A 17089-nucleotide genomic window follows, 5' to 3' on the forward strand; every position below is an offset into this window, starting at 1 on the left:
TGGTTTTAGTTTTTGCCCATTGATTATGATGTTGGCTGTGGGTTTGTCATATATGGCTTTTATTATGTTGAGGTATGATCCCTCAATTCCTATCTTCCTGAGAGTTTTTATCAAGAAAGGGTGTTGGATTTTGTCAAATGCTTTTTCCGCATCAATTGATATGACTATGTGGTTTTTTTCTCCCAATCTCTCAGGCTCTTTTAACCTGGTAGTAGTTACAGTGCTTATTTCCTTACTGTGTAATTACTAATTTACTCATCTATCTTCATTGCCCATCTGGAAGCTCTTGGAGGACAGGATCCCTATTTACTTAGTCTTTGTATCCCTAGCTCTTGGCACATGTCTGGGATGCAGCAAGTCTCAATAAATATGTGTTGAAAGAGAAATAATCTGCTGGTTTGAGGTGGTGTCAACTGGATATATGTTCTTTAGTAGGCAGTAAGGATTTCTTCATCTTTTCATAGTGTACAGATTTTTGGTCTTTTGGTAACTCTCCTATATGGGTCTTTGAAAAAATATTTTTCTGGATTGGTGTGGTTGCTAACAGCTCATCTGGGGTTGAAATGGCTTTGGTGTGGGTGTGAAACTGCAGGTAGTAAGTGAGCAGTGTGTTTGCATGGGTATAGTGCTCTTCTGTTTTTCTGGATGTTCTCCACGTTTTCATGAGCTACAACCCAAACATCTGGATTCTCTGAAGTGAGGGCTTGTGCCTAGTTGTTTATTGGAATAGTTGCCTTTCAGGGTAAAAGTGTATAATATTAACCAAGCTTCTTCTACAGTGTTTTCTGTGTTGGCATAACCAGGGGCTGCAGTGACTGTTTTAAAGAGAGCTGCCACAAGTGGAATCCCTGAGCCGTGAGAGTCAGGATGGAATGATTGGGAAGAATTGCCTCCTACTTTGTGGCAGGGCAGGCCCTTTAGGCTAAATAGAAGAAGGGGTAGGGAAGGTGATGAGTTACAGAGACAAAAAAGTAAGCTCAACCGAGAGGTGAGGTGGTAGTTTCATAAGGAAACTAGGAAGAACTTGGGCCTCTGCTGTAAAGGTGAGGCAGGGGGAGGGCCTTTTGGCATCTCTCACACCCTTGATACTCTTAAAATGATAGTCTTACTCATGACCCAGTGGGATTGAGTTCAGAGCATCTGCTGCCTATAATGTGGGCTCCAGATGCTTACTGATCCTTGGCCAAACGTGTGGGTAGCTGGCATGTCATCCCCTTTTAGCAAATCTGGTGCTGTGAGAAGGCTAGCTGGCAAGTCATCCCCATGGATCCTACCATGGCAGGAGAGACTTCCTGGGGTCCCACTGGCATCCCCATCACAAGCTCACTCACCGGAACTCAGAGTCCCTTGGTAGGCTCCAGTGTCAATGTTGCTGTTGGCTGAGCTATACCCCTGTCAGTTGCGGGCTGATGACTCCTGGCAGGCTGGGATTTGGTTGGTGGCATCTTGCAGAGCCCCTTGACCCTACCTGCTGTTGTATCCATCTTGTATACATCCTTGCATGTCTCATGATATACCACTCTTAAGAAGAACAGATACCAGATGGGTGTATGTGTGCTTTAAAACAACAACAAAACTTAAAAAAAATAAATTGTAGCCCTGACTGGTGTTGCTCAGTGGTTAGAATGTTGGCTTGTGCATTGAAGGGTTGCAGGTTTGATTCCTAGTCAAGGGCATGTATCTTAGTATACTGCTACCCTTCTTAACAGGCCCTGTTATGGCTAGTAGGCCCTGGGGTATGTGGCATGAGGGTACCTATTCGAAACTCTGGCCTTGAAGCTGTGCCAGGTCAACTTTTCCATACCTTTTTTTTTTTTTTTTTTTTGCATTTTCTCAGGTATATCTTCCTCCTCCTCTTTATCTCCTCCTCCTCCTTCTTTTATTGTCTAAAGTTTTACATATATCTTCTTTTACCCCAATTGATCCCCCCATCCATTCCCACCCCCAAGGGCAAGCCCCCACCACCCCAGTGTCTGTGTCCATTGGTTATGCTAATATGCATGCATACGAGTCCTTTGGTTGCTCTCTAACCACACCCCCCTTACCATTTGTCTCTGGATCTGTTCTTGTCCATACCTTTTTTTGTCTCTATAGCTCCATCTTGGCCACTTGTCTAGGCAGCCAGTCAAACAGTTGATGCAGACTGGAAGCTGCGCTGGCAAAAGGGCCAAGTTGATAAGTTGGTCTTTAAACCTGCAGTTTTTCCTTTGTGCTCTCTCTTTCCTTTGGTTACTGGGTGGATGCTCTGTTCTTGGGGGTTGCTGAATAAGAACAAGGCCTTGAGCCATCCCAGGGGCCAAATCAAGTCAGCAGACAAGGGAGCTGGTTCTATATTGAGAATAATATTTAAGTATTTTCTTATATACCTAGCATTTCAGGAAGAAAGACTCCATTGAGCTCAGCTTTCCATAATTCTAATTTCTTACTTGATCATAGAGGTGGCCACACACACGTTTTTTCAAAGTAATAATTCATATATGTGTGCTTCTGTTCACAGACATTTTATGTACCTGTTTTCATATATCATCAGTCTATATTTTCACCTATTTTAATGACATTATTTTCCATTGTGCTCTTTCAGATAACCCTTTTTTAGATTGTTGATTTTATTCAGTCAACAGATATTTATTGCCTAGGCACTAGTGCTGAGCAATGAAGATAACAGCAGTGGGTTAGGTGAACAATTGTCCCTGCCCTTGTGGAGCTCCTAGTCAGGAGGGTTCTAATTATTACAGGCCTGTGAAATGGAACTTTACTGACCACCTAATACAGCCTTGGAGAGGATGAAGAGGTTGTGTAGTTCTAGCCCTGGCTCCTATCGCTGCCTTTTTAAAAGCAAGGGAGGCCTTGGCACGACAGTGGCAGTTCTGCTTATAACTGGGCTTTCAATGAAGCCCAGGATGAGGAGCCCTGGGACCATGCAGAATCAGCTCTGAAATGGGACTGCTGCATCAGGGAACACTGCCGTTTCCTAGGCAATAATACTCTGCTTAATATTTTTAGTGTGTGGTCATGGCAAAACTAAATGTGGTTTCTGATCCCAAATTGGTAATAAATGTAGACATATTTAGAGTCAGAAACAATGCATTTAAAATTCTCTGCTGCTTAATTGTCCTGCCAAGTGCTGAGTTTAGGTTTCTTTATTTCTTAGCTACCTACTCAAACTCCCACCATCTCTCAGAGAAGGCTCCCGGATTTTCTCTGGGTGTTAGGTGGGATTGTGAAAGCCATGAGTTAAGGCTCCCTGAGCTGTGTTGAGAGATATCTGATTTTTGTGCTTCTGCCCACCTATATAAATGTGTACATTAAAAAAATTCATCTACCTTTTAAGTTTTTAAGAACCTGAGATTATAAATAGTCTTGGATTCTCAGGCATGTTAAAAATAAAATACGATGTTTCAGTTACTGACTTACCTGGAAGACATAGCCAATGCCAACGTGGTGGTAGTGAGTTCTGGGCTTGGTGACCCATGCAGCTGCTGTTTCTGTAAGTAAATGCTATTTCCTTGAGGTTCCTCAGTTAGTTTAAGGAGCACCCTAATTGTTGCTCATCTCATCATTTCAAAGTCATAATTTGTGTCTCAACTTGTAGGACAGTATCCATTTTTTCATGGCATAGTCCTTAAGAGGGCTTTTGTTTTTAACATTGTACTGTCTGAGATTCAAATGTGAAAAGCCATGCTATCTACTGGTTGCGAACAGGACATCACCTGAGGCAGTGATGGTATCTTTTCTGTATTCCATTTCATAGTATGATGCCCAGTGTGGTTAGGGGACTGAGGCTGATGCTAAAATATCTTTGTGAGGTACCTGTTTCTAGGGTGTGATTGCTGAATACTTGTAATCCAAAGTGCCAGGGTGACTAGTAGAATAAGGATTGGTGTGCATATTGATTTGCAGATAGTCCATTCGATGCTGTGGACTGGAAGTCATAACTTGCCTATCATAGTCCTACTAAGGGGCCTTGACCTTCTCTATAAGCATGAAGACAGCAGGGGTAAGGACTGATGAACTCTGATGGGTTGTGTGGATAAATGTGTGAAAGTCCCTGGTATTTGGAAGCAGGCTATAGAGAAAGCCCGTTGTGTCGACATCAGGTGATCTAGTTACTATTTTAAAAGGAGAGGGAAGGAGAAGGCTCTGGATGACAGCTGACCCTGTCTAGTGTAGTCTAAGCAGTCTAGGTCTGTCTCAGCTGCTCCTGCCCTCCCTCCTCCACCATAGAAGTAGGAGAGCAGCAGCAGAATTTGGAGACAGGCCCGAATCACCAGGAAGCTGGGCTCTAAAGTGGCTGTTCTCAGTCTGAAGTGGCTGTTCTTCAGTGGGCACTGATGCAGTGAAGTCAGCCAGTATCAGAGGTTTCAATGGAAATGACTCTGTAGCCACCTAGAGTATAGTTCAGGTGGGTAGGCAGACCTGTGGCTCAGGAAAACTGGGTTCTGAGGAGAGGCTTATTAGAGCAGAAGACAACTTTTTAAAAAATATATTTTATTGATTTTTTACAGAGAGGAAGGGAGAAGGATAGAGAGTTAGAAACATCGATGAGAGAGAAACATCGATCAGCTGCCTCCTGCACACTCCCTATTGGGGATGTGCCTGCAACCAAGGTACATGCCCTTGACTGGAATCAAACCTGGGACCCTTGAGTCCACAGGCTGATGCTCTATCCACTGAGCCAAACCGGTCAGGGCAAGAAGACAACTTTTGATGAGGGTGAAACTTTCACTGCATTTGTTTATCTTGACCTTTGCTTAGAACAGCAGTTCTCAACCTGTGGGTCGTGACCCCTTTGGGGGTCGAACGACCCTTTCACAGGGGTCACCTAAGACCATTGGAAAACACATATATAATTACATATTGTTTTTGTGATTAATCACTATGCTTTAATGATGTTCAATTTGTAACAATGAAAATACATCCTGCATATCAGATATTTACATGACAATTTATAACAGTAGCAAAATTACAGTTATGAAGTAGCAACAAAAATAATTTTATGGTTGGGGGTCACCACAACATGAAACTGTATTAAAGGGTAGTGGCATTAGGAAGGTTGAGAACCACTGGCTTAGAATATGCTCTAACAATAGTTGATACAAGCTTCTTGAGTCCTCACTTTGTGTCAGGCACTGTGCTGTATGCTTCAAATCATCTCAATACTGACAACCATCTTACGATATAGTTACTGTCAAGTGTCTTTTCAGATGAAGGAATTGAATCTTGGGGAGGTTAAGCCCCTAGCACAAAGTCCCATAACTACTTGGGGAGACCTGGGTCGAAATCCAGAGCCCACATTTTCATTACACTGGAGTGGAGGTGGAGTAGAGAGGAGCTTCTGGTAGCATTTGTTGATATCATCAGACACAGTCCTATCACTCTCAGGACCTCAGTCATGGCCAGGAAACAAGTATAAGGAATTGATCTCCTTTCCCACAATCTACTAGGAACTTGCAATCTAGGGCCTACTGGAAAGTACATTGGCCAGGTCTGGGGTATTTCTGTAATTTACCTGGTTAGTTACAGGTGAGCTTAGGTAAGCCCCATTCGCCTTTTGGGCTCCATTTTCTTTATCTGCCATGTAAAAATAATCTTGTCCTATATATTTTCTGGATGGGGAATAATGGCATATCAGGATTATAGACTAGTTGGAAATGAGCTTGGATATTGTCTTGGCCAACTTATTTATTTATTTACCTCAGGCATGAAACACCTCTGGCCACTGACACAGACATCAAGCGAGGATGAACTAAGGACTGTGCATCTGCTTTGCCCTGATTGATATAACAGCAACACCATCAATCAAGTGTCTCCTTGCCCATTGCCAGGGGGTTCTGGGCCAACTTTTACCCCATATAGTTCTCTTTTCCTTCCTGATGAGTTCTTTCCAAACAGTTAGGTATATATGAGGGGAGTGCATGGTGCTGGGCTCTGTGAGGGGGAGCAAGGATGCTTTTGCTTTCTGTACAGCTGGGAAACCTGAATGATGGAAGGTGAAGAGGTCAAGCCATACAGGCTGCCAGTGACCTCGATGCAATTTGAGTTATGGGCATTCTTCCGCTTGAATGTGTGTGCCTCTGCTGTGGTCAGGGCTGAGCCAAGGGCATTCAATAATCAAAATATGTGTGTATGCATGTGCACACGTGTGAATGTGTGTGATGTGCAGAAACTTGGAGAGAGGTGGGTCTCTCTACAAGAAGGTCCTGGTAGGCTCATTTAAAAATGTCTCTCCTGATACGAAATGTATGCCTTTTTATTCTCATTGTTGCAGAAGAAATAGAATGAGTCCAGTTTCTGTGGCTGGTTTCATAGACCACGGAATGGCAGCATGGTCTGTAGAAAGAACATGAGTGTTGGGGCCAAACTGGTTTTGAATCCTGACCCTACTATTCTCTGGTTGTGTAAACTTGGTCAAGTTACTTAACCCCTCTGAATTTCAGTTCCCTCGTGGGCAACATGAGCAGCATATTAGATCCCCATCAGAGGATGGTTGGGAGGAGCAAATGGGTACAGTGGTTCTCAACCTTCCTAATGCCGCAACCCTTTAATACAGTTCCTCAAGTTGTGGTGACCCCCAATTTCATTGTTACAAATTGAACATAATTAAAGCAGAGTGATTAATCACAAAAACAATATGTAATTATATATGTGTTTTCCGATGGTCTTAGGTGACCCCTGTGAAAGGGTCGCGACCCACAGGTTGAGAACCGCTGGTTTAGAACTTTGCATAGAAAGTGCTCTGTAAATGTTGACTATGTTATTATATGACATAATTTATTTTCCTCTGGGCTGCCCAGATACTGCATTTGAATACTAGGGGACTAGGTGTCACGGGTATTTCTCTCCATCCCTCACTGCAGGTGTTACAATTATGATTAGAACAGCTCTAACAAATATAAGGACTAAAGCTTCTGAGCAGTCTGAGGCATGGGTGAAAGCTTAGAGAAGGTGGAGTTTTGTCTAATGGGAGTTTGCTCTTGTAGAGTTTGCTTCCCTGCCCCTCTCTCTGCTGGTGTGAATGTGCCCACCACTGTCCAAGGATTCGTGTGTTGAGAGGTAGCTCCACACCATCTTAGGAACTTATTATATGGCATCAGAGAATACCTCTGTAGGACCACTGGAGTCACTTTTTTTCTCTGTTATTTTTATGACTAGTGAAATGTTGGGGGGAAAATGGATTTAGAGAAGTGGCTCCACATCTCCAAACTTCAGTGGACCCACTCGACATTTCAAAGTGTTCTACTCATGTGTCTCTGTTTCTTCACATGTGTATCCTCTTTTGGAAGGCAGCTGTGCTCACTACTATACCACCAATGCCAACTTGTACCCTCTTTTGAAGGTCTCCTGGCAGCTTCATTGCCAAATCCAGGGGATTTTTTCATCCTCGCTCTAACATAACTGATCTCTTGACATTGTTGCCCATAACTTGATTTTCTCCTCTCTTGACCTGTTTAATTCTTCACTATTCTTGTTGTTCCTTGTTGCTCCTTTTAATTTTTCTAACCTGAAGCCCTGCCTTGAAGACATTTCTTAGCGCATTGTTTCTCTCTAAAGTTTCTCCCTGAGACAGGGATTTTATGCTTGTTGCCTCAGTTATTACCTCTGTTTTGATGACACCAAAATTCTTGTGCTGCACTAACTCTCACTACCTTTTTGTCTTTAATAGGTATGCAGTTGCCAGGGCCTTCCTGGATCCACTGACAAGCTATGTGCCTAAAGGCATTGAACTCTGGTCATTTTTTATATAGATAGATTTTGAGTGCTTGCTGTGTCTTCTGGATCATTAGCAGTCCAATTGAAGAATGAGTTTTAAGCTTTGTTCCAGCATTCAGATTCTTTGAGAGCGGTGACTGAGTAGGACAGATCTGGAAAGGGCTAGTCTGGACTCCCTTTTATTTAGTCACTGTTTGTCACTTGATTTCTTTTAGATGGAACCACTGTCTTTTATCTCTGAGATTGCAATTTTTGCTAATATGCTTAGCTATGTTCTTGAAGATCTGTCCTCTTCCCTACTGGGATAGGGATAAGATTGGTTACATCCCCTACTTTTTGGAGTGTAGAGTACTGAGGAGGGACCAGGAATGCTACATTCCTATGTCAGTCCATCCCGTGTTGCGCTCCTTCTAGGACTCCAGTTGTAGTTGGGCCCGTGGAGACCTTTTTGGTTCCATGTGCTCTCTTCCATGTGGAATCGTACTTGTTCCTGTGTTGCCACTGGAAAGGCCCTTCTTGGGCTCTCCCTTGCAGGCTGCAGAAGTGGATTTTGGCTTTGTAGCTCTCTGGTCAGGCAGAGGCTTGGGTTAGTTGTGAACTTTCTATCCTCCAACAACCTCCTCTAATTACTTTTCTATAGGGCAGCAGTTCTCAACCTGTGGGTCGCGACCCCTTTTGCGGTTGAATGACCCTTTCACAGGGGTCGCCTAAGACCATCCTGAATATCAGATATTTACATTACGATTCATAATAGTAGCAACATTACAGTTATGAAGTAGTAACGAAAATAATTTTATGGTTTGGTCACAACATAAGGAACTGCATTTAAAGGGCCAGAAGGTTGAGAACCACTGCTATAGGGAGTGGCTCTAGAGTTAAGCCTCAGATTGACCTGTGGCAGAGCCACAAACAAGTCCAGCTTAGGGGGCGGAGCCCTCTTAGCATAATTAAGCTTGATCTTATGGCTGCCCCCTAGATCCTTCCTGGGTAGCTAATGGGCTGTGGGAGATGCAGCAAGCACTGCCAAAACAAGTGAAACTCACAAGAACATTGTAACTATGTTGACCTCTACCTTATTTTTCTCTGACTATAAAATAAAGCCTCAGCTTGCTGGCTGGATCCTTCTCTGTGGCCTCATCCAGGCACAGGAGATACACTGAGCCCCAGCTATATTTCTCTTTGTCTTTAATCCTTCAACCCGCCTCAGGCTCACCGAATCCTTGGCTGTGCTGGCGCTGCACACTTTCCCTCTTAGGTACCTTGGATTTGTTGAGAGCTGTCCCCATGTGCTTGGTCTGAGTCTTGACTTTAATATTTGGGGCAGATACTGTTCCCATTACATAAGTGGTCAGTGGCTTAAGGATGGTCCAAGTCCAACCTTCTGGCCAGGTGGGGGTTGGACAAGTTAGAAGCCACATTCTTTTGCTGTTCAAAGGCTCTTTTAATTGCTGTCTACTTACTGACTTTTTGTTTAGTTTACATCTTGGGGGGAGGATGGGAGAAGCCTGTTTGTCTGACTATTCCAAATTTATTTCTCTTTAAAATTATTCTTTAAAAATCCTTTCTTTTTTTTTTTAGCCATTGCACATTGTTCTCTGTTGTCAGGACTGTCCTTTCAGTGTCCTCTTTCCATTGTTTCTTCAGCTTCATATTTGCCTGCTCAAATTAGGCAGTGAGTTTCTGTTTGTGTAGAGGTGACTGTGTGTATGTATGTTTATATGAGTTTGTGCAGCCCATAAATAGCAATAAATGTGTGTGTGTGTGTGTGTGGGAAGAGCTCATCCTCTAACTTTCAGTTTGTAAAGCAGAAGATTGTTTTACAGCTGTTCCTGCAGCTGGCATTACAATATAATTGTGAGGATCTCTGGACATTAGTATGCTGTGAAAAGCACTGAGTGGGCTGGGTCTGCCATGGGGCTCAGGCGAAAACTGGCTTGGGTCTCCGTTTTTAACTGTGGCTGGGATCAGGGTATCTTTCTCTAACATTTGTTTCCTTTTCCTCCTGGAGTAGATACCCAACAAAGGCTTTGGTCCTAAAGTTTGAGGTGTGGAGCCAGCTAGAGGGTGTGTAGATTCTGCAGGAGGCAGGAGCTTTGAAGAGTGGTTCCACGGTGTCTGGCCTGGGCCTGACTGCCTTTGGGTCCAGGGAAAGTCGTCATCTCTGCTCTAATGAGGTGTGATAACTAGGTGTCAGGTATTGTACCAAGAACTTTCCATGCATTGTTTTATTTAATTCTCCCCAACATTATTTGAATTAAGAGCTCTTATGTATCCATTTTACAGATGAAGAAACTGAGGCCTAGTGAAGTGGTATCCAAGGTCACATAGTTAGGGATTGGCAGAGCCAAGAATTGGCCTTAGGTCTGTCTGATTTTAAATCCAGGTACTACACTTTCTGCCTAATGGTTTTATCTCTTTGCTTTAATTTTCTCCTTATAAGATGAATGTAGGAATTCTTGCTCTTTTACTTTTCCCCAAAGAATTGGGGAAACAAATACATGGACATACATTGTAGGTTAAGAATGTGTACATTTTATAAGATGGAGTTCCAGGTGCTCCTAGGCAGGCTGCTGAGGTTGCTCTGCCTGCTGAGGATACTTGTGACCTTTGCATGTTCTCCCTGTATTCCAGTCCTGAGACTGGAGAGCAGCCACTGTCCATGGGGCCTGCCAGCAGTGCCAGTCTTCCTCCCTTTGTTGGCTTCCTACATCCTTTCCTGCCTTGAGAGAAGACAAAAGTTATGGGAAGATGTCTTATTTACATAGGGCCCAGTCCCCTCCCTCAGTCCTGTCTGAATTGAGTGGAGGACATGAGGCACCAAGGGAGGTAAGGGCTAGCCAGTCCATGGGCTGCCTCCCACCCATGTCCCTATCATCTGCTCTGGCTGCAGTAAACTGGCAATTCAGATGGCTGAGAACATCCAGCCTCAATTTAAGTGGAGGTACAGCTTACAAATGGCCAGTTTTGAGAGGAAAATGGTCAGCTCAAGTACCCTATTATCTCTTTTGTCCCAAAGCCCAAGAATATTTAAGGAAAGAGTTACCGATGGAACATTGAAATATGTTCCCTTGTACTGAATGATAGTGTTTTAAGTCAGAAGAAGGACATAAATGTAAAGGTGTAGGTCTGTCCTCAGTTGAGAGCCAAGGATGACAGATGGGAGGGTTTGTTCTGCCGGTGTGCAGGGGCAGATGATTAGGTGAACCAGGGCTAGTGGGTGGTAAGTGGTTTGGGGAGGGCACTAACCTCAGGTTGTGTGCCAAATTATGCCTCAGTGGGATGCCATGACTTTGGCTTTGTTTTTGTCAGGATCTTAGGCTTTTGTTGGTGTTGCTGTCCAGGTCTCTGCTTGAGGAGATGGACCATCCTGGAAGCACATACCTGTGTGCCACTTCCCATTTTCCTCTTTCCCCCACCCCCAGCATAAAGCCCAGGAAAAGCAATATTTACTCTCCACCTGCTATATCCTGAATACGGAGGAGACCAGGTGACATGGATGCAGGGCAGGTCTTAAGAGGATAGAGGACACCATTACCCATGCCTACGTACCCTCTGCTGCCCCCCTGCAAAGCTTGGGAAATTGTGTCACACTTTTCTCCTAGCCTCGCTTCTCCCATGCACCTACCGAACCTCCATATTCTCTCTCCCTGTTTCATGGAAAAAATATATGGAGGCAGTGCATTCATTGGTCAGGTGGAAATGAAGGATCCATTTGCAGTTGATCTCTCATTCTTAGTATTGGCAGAAAATGCTTCTGAGGGTGTACACGTGTGTGTGTGTGTGTGTGTGTGTGTGTGTGTGTGTGTGCGCGCGCGCGGGGGAGGGATGGAGGAGCTGGGAGCCCTGTAGAAGCTGCCATTTCTCTCTTCCCCCACTCCCCTTACGGCTCTAGGAGTGAGGAAGCTGCTGTTTGTGAATCATTTGCCCACCCCCCCCCCCCCCCCGTCTCTTTTTCCTTTGTCCCTTCTGGGCCTCCTGCTCCTGTTAATTTTTCTTCTTTGCCCTTGACTTCTTCATGTAGGGCACAGGAAATCTGTGACTTTGGGATATTCTTTGTTTTCTCTTATTGTATGTTGTCCTCATAATGTTGTGAGTCCCCACTTTCATTTTTTTTTTATTCCCCTTTTCCCCACAGCCATCTCTCTTTCCAACTTTCTCACTCCTGATGTGGAAGCCTCGTTCCCTTGTTCATCCTCATCCAGCCTGGTCCCCCACCCTCCTCACACCAAGGCATGGCCAGGCACCTGTCCAGACCTAGTGCCATGCTGTGAACTCATTCCCTGTCTTTCAGTGTGATTGGTGCCCCAGGGAGCCAGGTTGCTGAGGGAAGCTCATGTGGCACTCAGCCGATCCATTTTGTCGACAAAAAAGGAGGGGAGAAGCTGGCAGAAAGCAAAGGCTTTTGCTGCTGGGTGAGTGTAGCAGCTATTTATAGCACCCAAGCCTTTGCTTTTCCATTTGGCTGTGCTTTTTTAGCTTAGTGCTGGTCCAGCAGGGCTGTTTTCTTTCATGGCTCCAGATGTCCTTAGGGAAATATTCCGTCTGCCCCTGAAAAGGGGTGAAAGGGTGGGCTGGGCAAGTGGGTAATAACTTCTGAGAGTGCATACAGGCAGGGCTTTTGTCCAATTATGTCACAGGACCAATTTATTGAGGTGGAACATGGAAAAGTGTGGTAAGAACAGGAAAGAGAAAAGGTAAACATCATACTCCTAAGAAATGTTTTCCCATAATTAAGCCTCTATTGAGTAAATTGCCTAATGAGGTGTATTGGGTCTGAGTGATCAACACAAAAACATAAAAACCTATTTTTATTTATTTTTTAAAGTTTTATTGTTTTTTACTTAGGGATAGGATATTTTTTTAAAATATATTTTTATTGATTTCAGAGAGAGAGAGAAACATCAGTGATGAGAGAGAATCATTGATCAGCTGCCTCCTGCACACCCTCTACTGAGGATCAAGCCCGCTACCCAGGCATATGCCCTTGACCGAAATCAAACCTGCAACCCTTCAGTCCGCAGGCAGACGCTCTATCCACTGAAACAAGCTGGCTAGGGCAACAAACTTTTTAGAAGGGTCTGGGCAGCCATCCTGGTTTCCTATGCTGAGTCATTCCCTCACTCTGCGGAAGACATCTTTCTCTTATCTATTTCCACCTTTTAGCTGTTGTGAATGATACTGTTAACATTCACATGGAAGTATATGTTTGAGTCACTGTTTTCATATCTTTTGTGTAGAATATATACCTACGGCTGGAATTACTGGATCATACGGTAATTCTATGCTTAGATTTTTGGGAAACTGCCAAATTGTGTCCTATAGCAGCTGTACCATTTTGTATTTCCACCAGCTATGTATGAGAGTTTCAGTTTCTCTACATCCTTGCTAACATTTATTGCTTTATTTTTTTATTGTTGTTTAATTTTAGTGGATTAAAAATGTTATCGAATTTTGTGGCTTTGATTTGTATTTCCTCAGTGATTAATGATGTTGATAATCTTTTCATATCCCTGTTGGCATTTGTGTATCTTTTTTGGAGAAAATGCTTTGCCCATTTTAATTTGGGTTGCTTGTCTTTTTTCTTGAGCTGTTCATATATTCTGGGTATTAAACTTCGATCAGATATGTGATTTGCAAATATTTTCTCCCATTTTGTGAGTTGTCTTTTCATTCCCTTGATATTGTCCTTTGATACACAAAAGTATTTTAATTTTGATGGAATTTATCTATTTTTTCTTTTATCACCTATGATTTTGGTGTAATATTTAAGAAACTGCCAAAATCTAAGGTTATTATGATTTCCTCTATGTTTTCTTCTTAAATTTAGGTCTTTGATCCATTTTGAGTTACTTTTTAAAGATTTTTTTATTGATTTTTAGAGAGAGAGAGAGAGACATACATCGATGTGAGAGCAGAACATTGATTGGCTGTCTCCTGCACATCCCCAAGCAGGGATTGAGCCTGGGATCGAGCCCGCAACCCAGTTATGTGCCCTGACCAGGAAATGAACCAGTATCATTTGGTGCATGGGATGATGCCCAACCAACTGGGCCACAGGGCTATTAACACATATTGAGTTACTTTTTTGTATATGGTGTAAAGGAAGGGTCCACTTCATTTTTTTTTTCTTTTTAAAGATTTTTAAAATTGATTTTTAGAGAGGGAAGAGGGGAGAGGGAGGGAGGTAGAGAAACATGGATGTGAGAGCCATATCAATTGGCTGCCTCCTGCATGCCTCGTACCAGGGATCGAGCCTATAATCCTGGCATGCTCCCTGATTGGGAATCAAACCAGCTACCTTTCAGTGCATGGGACAATGCCCATCCAGCTGAGCCACACAGACCAGGGCTGCCCAGTTAATTATTTTGCATGTGGATATCCAATTGTCCCAGGACAGTTTGTTTAAGAGTCTGTTCTTTCTGTATTGAATGTTCTTGGCAACCTTGATGAAAATAATTGACCATATATGTGGTTATTTCTGGGCTCTGAATTGTATCCTATTGGTTCATATTTCTGTCCTCATGCAGTATACCATACTGTTTTCATTACTATAGCTTTGTAGTAAGTTTTGAAATTAGGAAGTGTGAGTCCTCCAACTTTTTTCCCCCCTAAGATTTTTTGGCTGCTGTGAAATTCCACATATATTTTAGGATAGTTTTCTTCACTTCTGTAAAAAAAAAATCATTGGAATTTTGATAGGGATTGCATTGGATCTCCATATTGTTTTGGTAGTATTGTAACCTTAACTCTCCAATCCATGAACATGGGATATCTTTTTAATTTTAACAGCTATTAGGGTCTGTACTTTTATTTGCCTGGCTGTTTGAAAAGTGATGTGAAAGGCTTTGTAGCTTGAGAATATTGAACTATGTTGGTTTAGGGATGCTGATGGCATCTGTCTTCAGGTATAACTGCAGGTATGGTTTAGAAGTCAATGGTTATAAAGGCTTATGCAGATTTGGGCCCATGTCTGTCCACATACCAATCAAGGATTAGTTTCCTTTTCTCCTTATCATAGCCAGTACCACCCAGTACAACCTGATAAGTTGATAATGAGGAAGGAAGGGACCAGGGCTATTACAGCTCATGTAAGAGTTCTGGTGGCTTAGTTCCAACAAAGGCATGTCTCCCCTTGGGTGCCTGGACTCCTTACCAGAGATGGAGGCTTCATTCACATAGATCTATTCCTGTGGTAGAAGACCTATAATACCTCTATGTGGGAAATGTCTGACATGACATTCATTGAACAAGTGACATCATGGGAATCACAGTGCTGGGGGATTAGGCATCAGGGAATTAGGCACCAGCTTCCTATTGATCTTCTGTTTTCTGTGTTCATATTCATCAGGTCTCTTTATGCCTCTTCAGGGCCTGCCCCTATCTAGGATGGCTCCTCTGGGCATGCTGCTTGGACTACTGATAGCCTCCTGCTTCACCTTCTGCTTCAGTCATCAGAACCAAGTAAGTACCTTATCACAAGAGGGATCTTTTTTGGGTCCAAAAAAGCCTCTATGCCACCAGGGCTGCTATGGAAGTGGGGTGAGCTTTTATGTTTCTTATATGAATGTGGCCCGCGCTGAGTCATGGAGTCTGATTTCTTTCCCTCTATCCCTGAATCCCCTGACCTCTGTTTAAAGTTCATGATATAATTTCCCTTTGGGGAACATATGGTGGTGATGATAATAATCTATAGTAATAAAAGCGTAATATGCTAATTAGGCTGGACATCCTTCCAAATGTCCTTCCGGACGACCTTCTGGACGAAGCTGCGGTGGTGGGGGCCGAGGCAGAGGCGGCTGAGGTGGTGGAGGGGGCTGAGGCAGCCGCTGTGGTGGTGGGGGCCGAGCCCCTTGCACGAATTTCATGCAGCAGGCCTCTAGTTTTAATAATAAGAAGCTTACCATGTACTAGGCATTGCCATTAAGTGCTTTATGTCTATTTTCATTTACCCCTCCCCAATAATACTATGAAATAGACAACTACAATTATTATCCTCATTTTGAGAAGGAGGAGACTAAGATTCAGAGATTTTAAATAACTTGGCCAAAATCATACAACCAGTTTGTGGCAGAGCTGGGAAGGTCAAGATTCTCTCAAAAGCTGGCTGATTGTATGCTGAGCACCATGTAAGAATGGTTCTTCCTCTACTTCTCTCTTCCTGTGCTTTCTCAAGTCTGTCTGTAACTCTGTATCCTCTTTCCCAGCCTCCCTTTAGTAACATAGACCCCATTGCTTAGGGTTTCTGTTATTGCCACAGGCTGGAGCAGAATGCCCAAGAAGGTCCTGAGCTTGAGCAGGCTTCTGGCTCCATTTCCCCCGGCCTGCCTCAGTAACAGCCTGCCCTTGACCATCTCCCAGTGTCCTCTTTTTCCCCTCCCTTGGGAAGCCTTGATTGTCAGCTTCATCCACTGCTGGCCATCTTCCCTAACCCCGGGGGCTCCCACTAAATGGTGGCTAAAGTGCTGGAAGCTTTGGAGCAGGAGGGCTTGAAGTGCAAATGACAAATGAGATGAATTTAATAACAGTTCAGCTCAGCTGAAGTTCACCTCTGACTCGTGACAAGCTTCCACCTTCTCTTTGAAGTCATTTTTCTCTCTGCATTTCTCCCCACTCTGAGGAGCAGGAGACAACGTACAGTTAGGAGTCTTGAATCTTTTTGAACTTTTAATGTCCTCTGACTAATCTTGTTGATACTGGGGTTTTGATCTCTTCTTCAAGAAAAATGAGAATGAGATTCCATTGGCCCCTGATGGTGGGACTGGCCACAGCATGAGGGTTGGGGCTGTCTTTGACCTGACCCAGAAAAGCACCAAAGTATCTCAGGAGATTAGGGCTATTCCCTCTACCCCAAACCTGCATCTCACAAGGATCCAGGTGCTCCCCATTGTGAGCTTTAGCAGATGGACAATTAACAAAAGCATGCTGATGAATTTACTTAAGGACTGTGTGTTAATAAGTCCCTTTTGGATAAGAGTCCAACCAAATAGATAAGCTTTCAAAGCCATAATTATTCTGGCCTATATATATTAGTTCTATTGACTCTAGTTTCAGAAAAATGTTAATACTGACTTTCATCACCAGAAGCTGTTTTTATCCTTATGTCTGTTCCTAAGCTATATCAATTTGTCATCATCTTTCATCATGTGCTAAGCACAAGTAGGAGTTGAAGCATCTTTTCTCTCATACCATAAAAATTGCTACCCTGCTGGGGCATTTAAAATCCAAATTATACAGCCAGCCACCTTCACAACAGTGAAAGTGGTTAGTGGGGGAAGTGGGGATGGTCAGGATCCTTTTTTCAGAGTTCAACAACTGCTCCTGGAGACCTGGAATTGTCCTCCCAGAGGGCATTTGTGAAGGTTAATGGCCACCCAGGAAA

General features: G+C 43.5%; 1 protein-coding gene across 3 annotated transcripts in view; it reads left to right on the forward strand.

Moving 5' to 3' along the window:
• The window catches only part of SIL1 (SIL1 nucleotide exchange factor), a 225143-nt gene that overhangs the window by 49126 nt on the left and 158928 nt on the right, over positions 1 to 17089 (forward strand). The window contains exons 1-2 of one of the 3 annotated variants that reach the window (XM_015569634.1): positions 12002 to 12122; positions 15059 to 15171. In XM_015569634.1, the coding sequence (XP_015425120.1) occupies positions 12044 to 12122; positions 15059 to 15171 (192 nt within the window). In that variant the 5' untranslated portion in view covers positions 12002 to 12043. Of the gene's footprint in view, positions 1 to 12001; positions 12123 to 15058; positions 15172 to 17089 lie in introns of those variants that run through there. The other 2 variants (XM_006772451.2, XM_015569635.1) reach the window with 2 other exon arrangements.

The sequence above is a fragment of the Myotis davidii genome, unplaced genomic scaffold, assembly GCF_000327345.1.
Source record: "Myotis davidii unplaced genomic scaffold, ASM32734v1 scaffold545, whole genome shotgun sequence".
NCBI classification, from domain to species: domain Eukaryota; kingdom Metazoa; phylum Chordata; class Mammalia; order Chiroptera; family Vespertilionidae; genus Myotis; species Myotis davidii.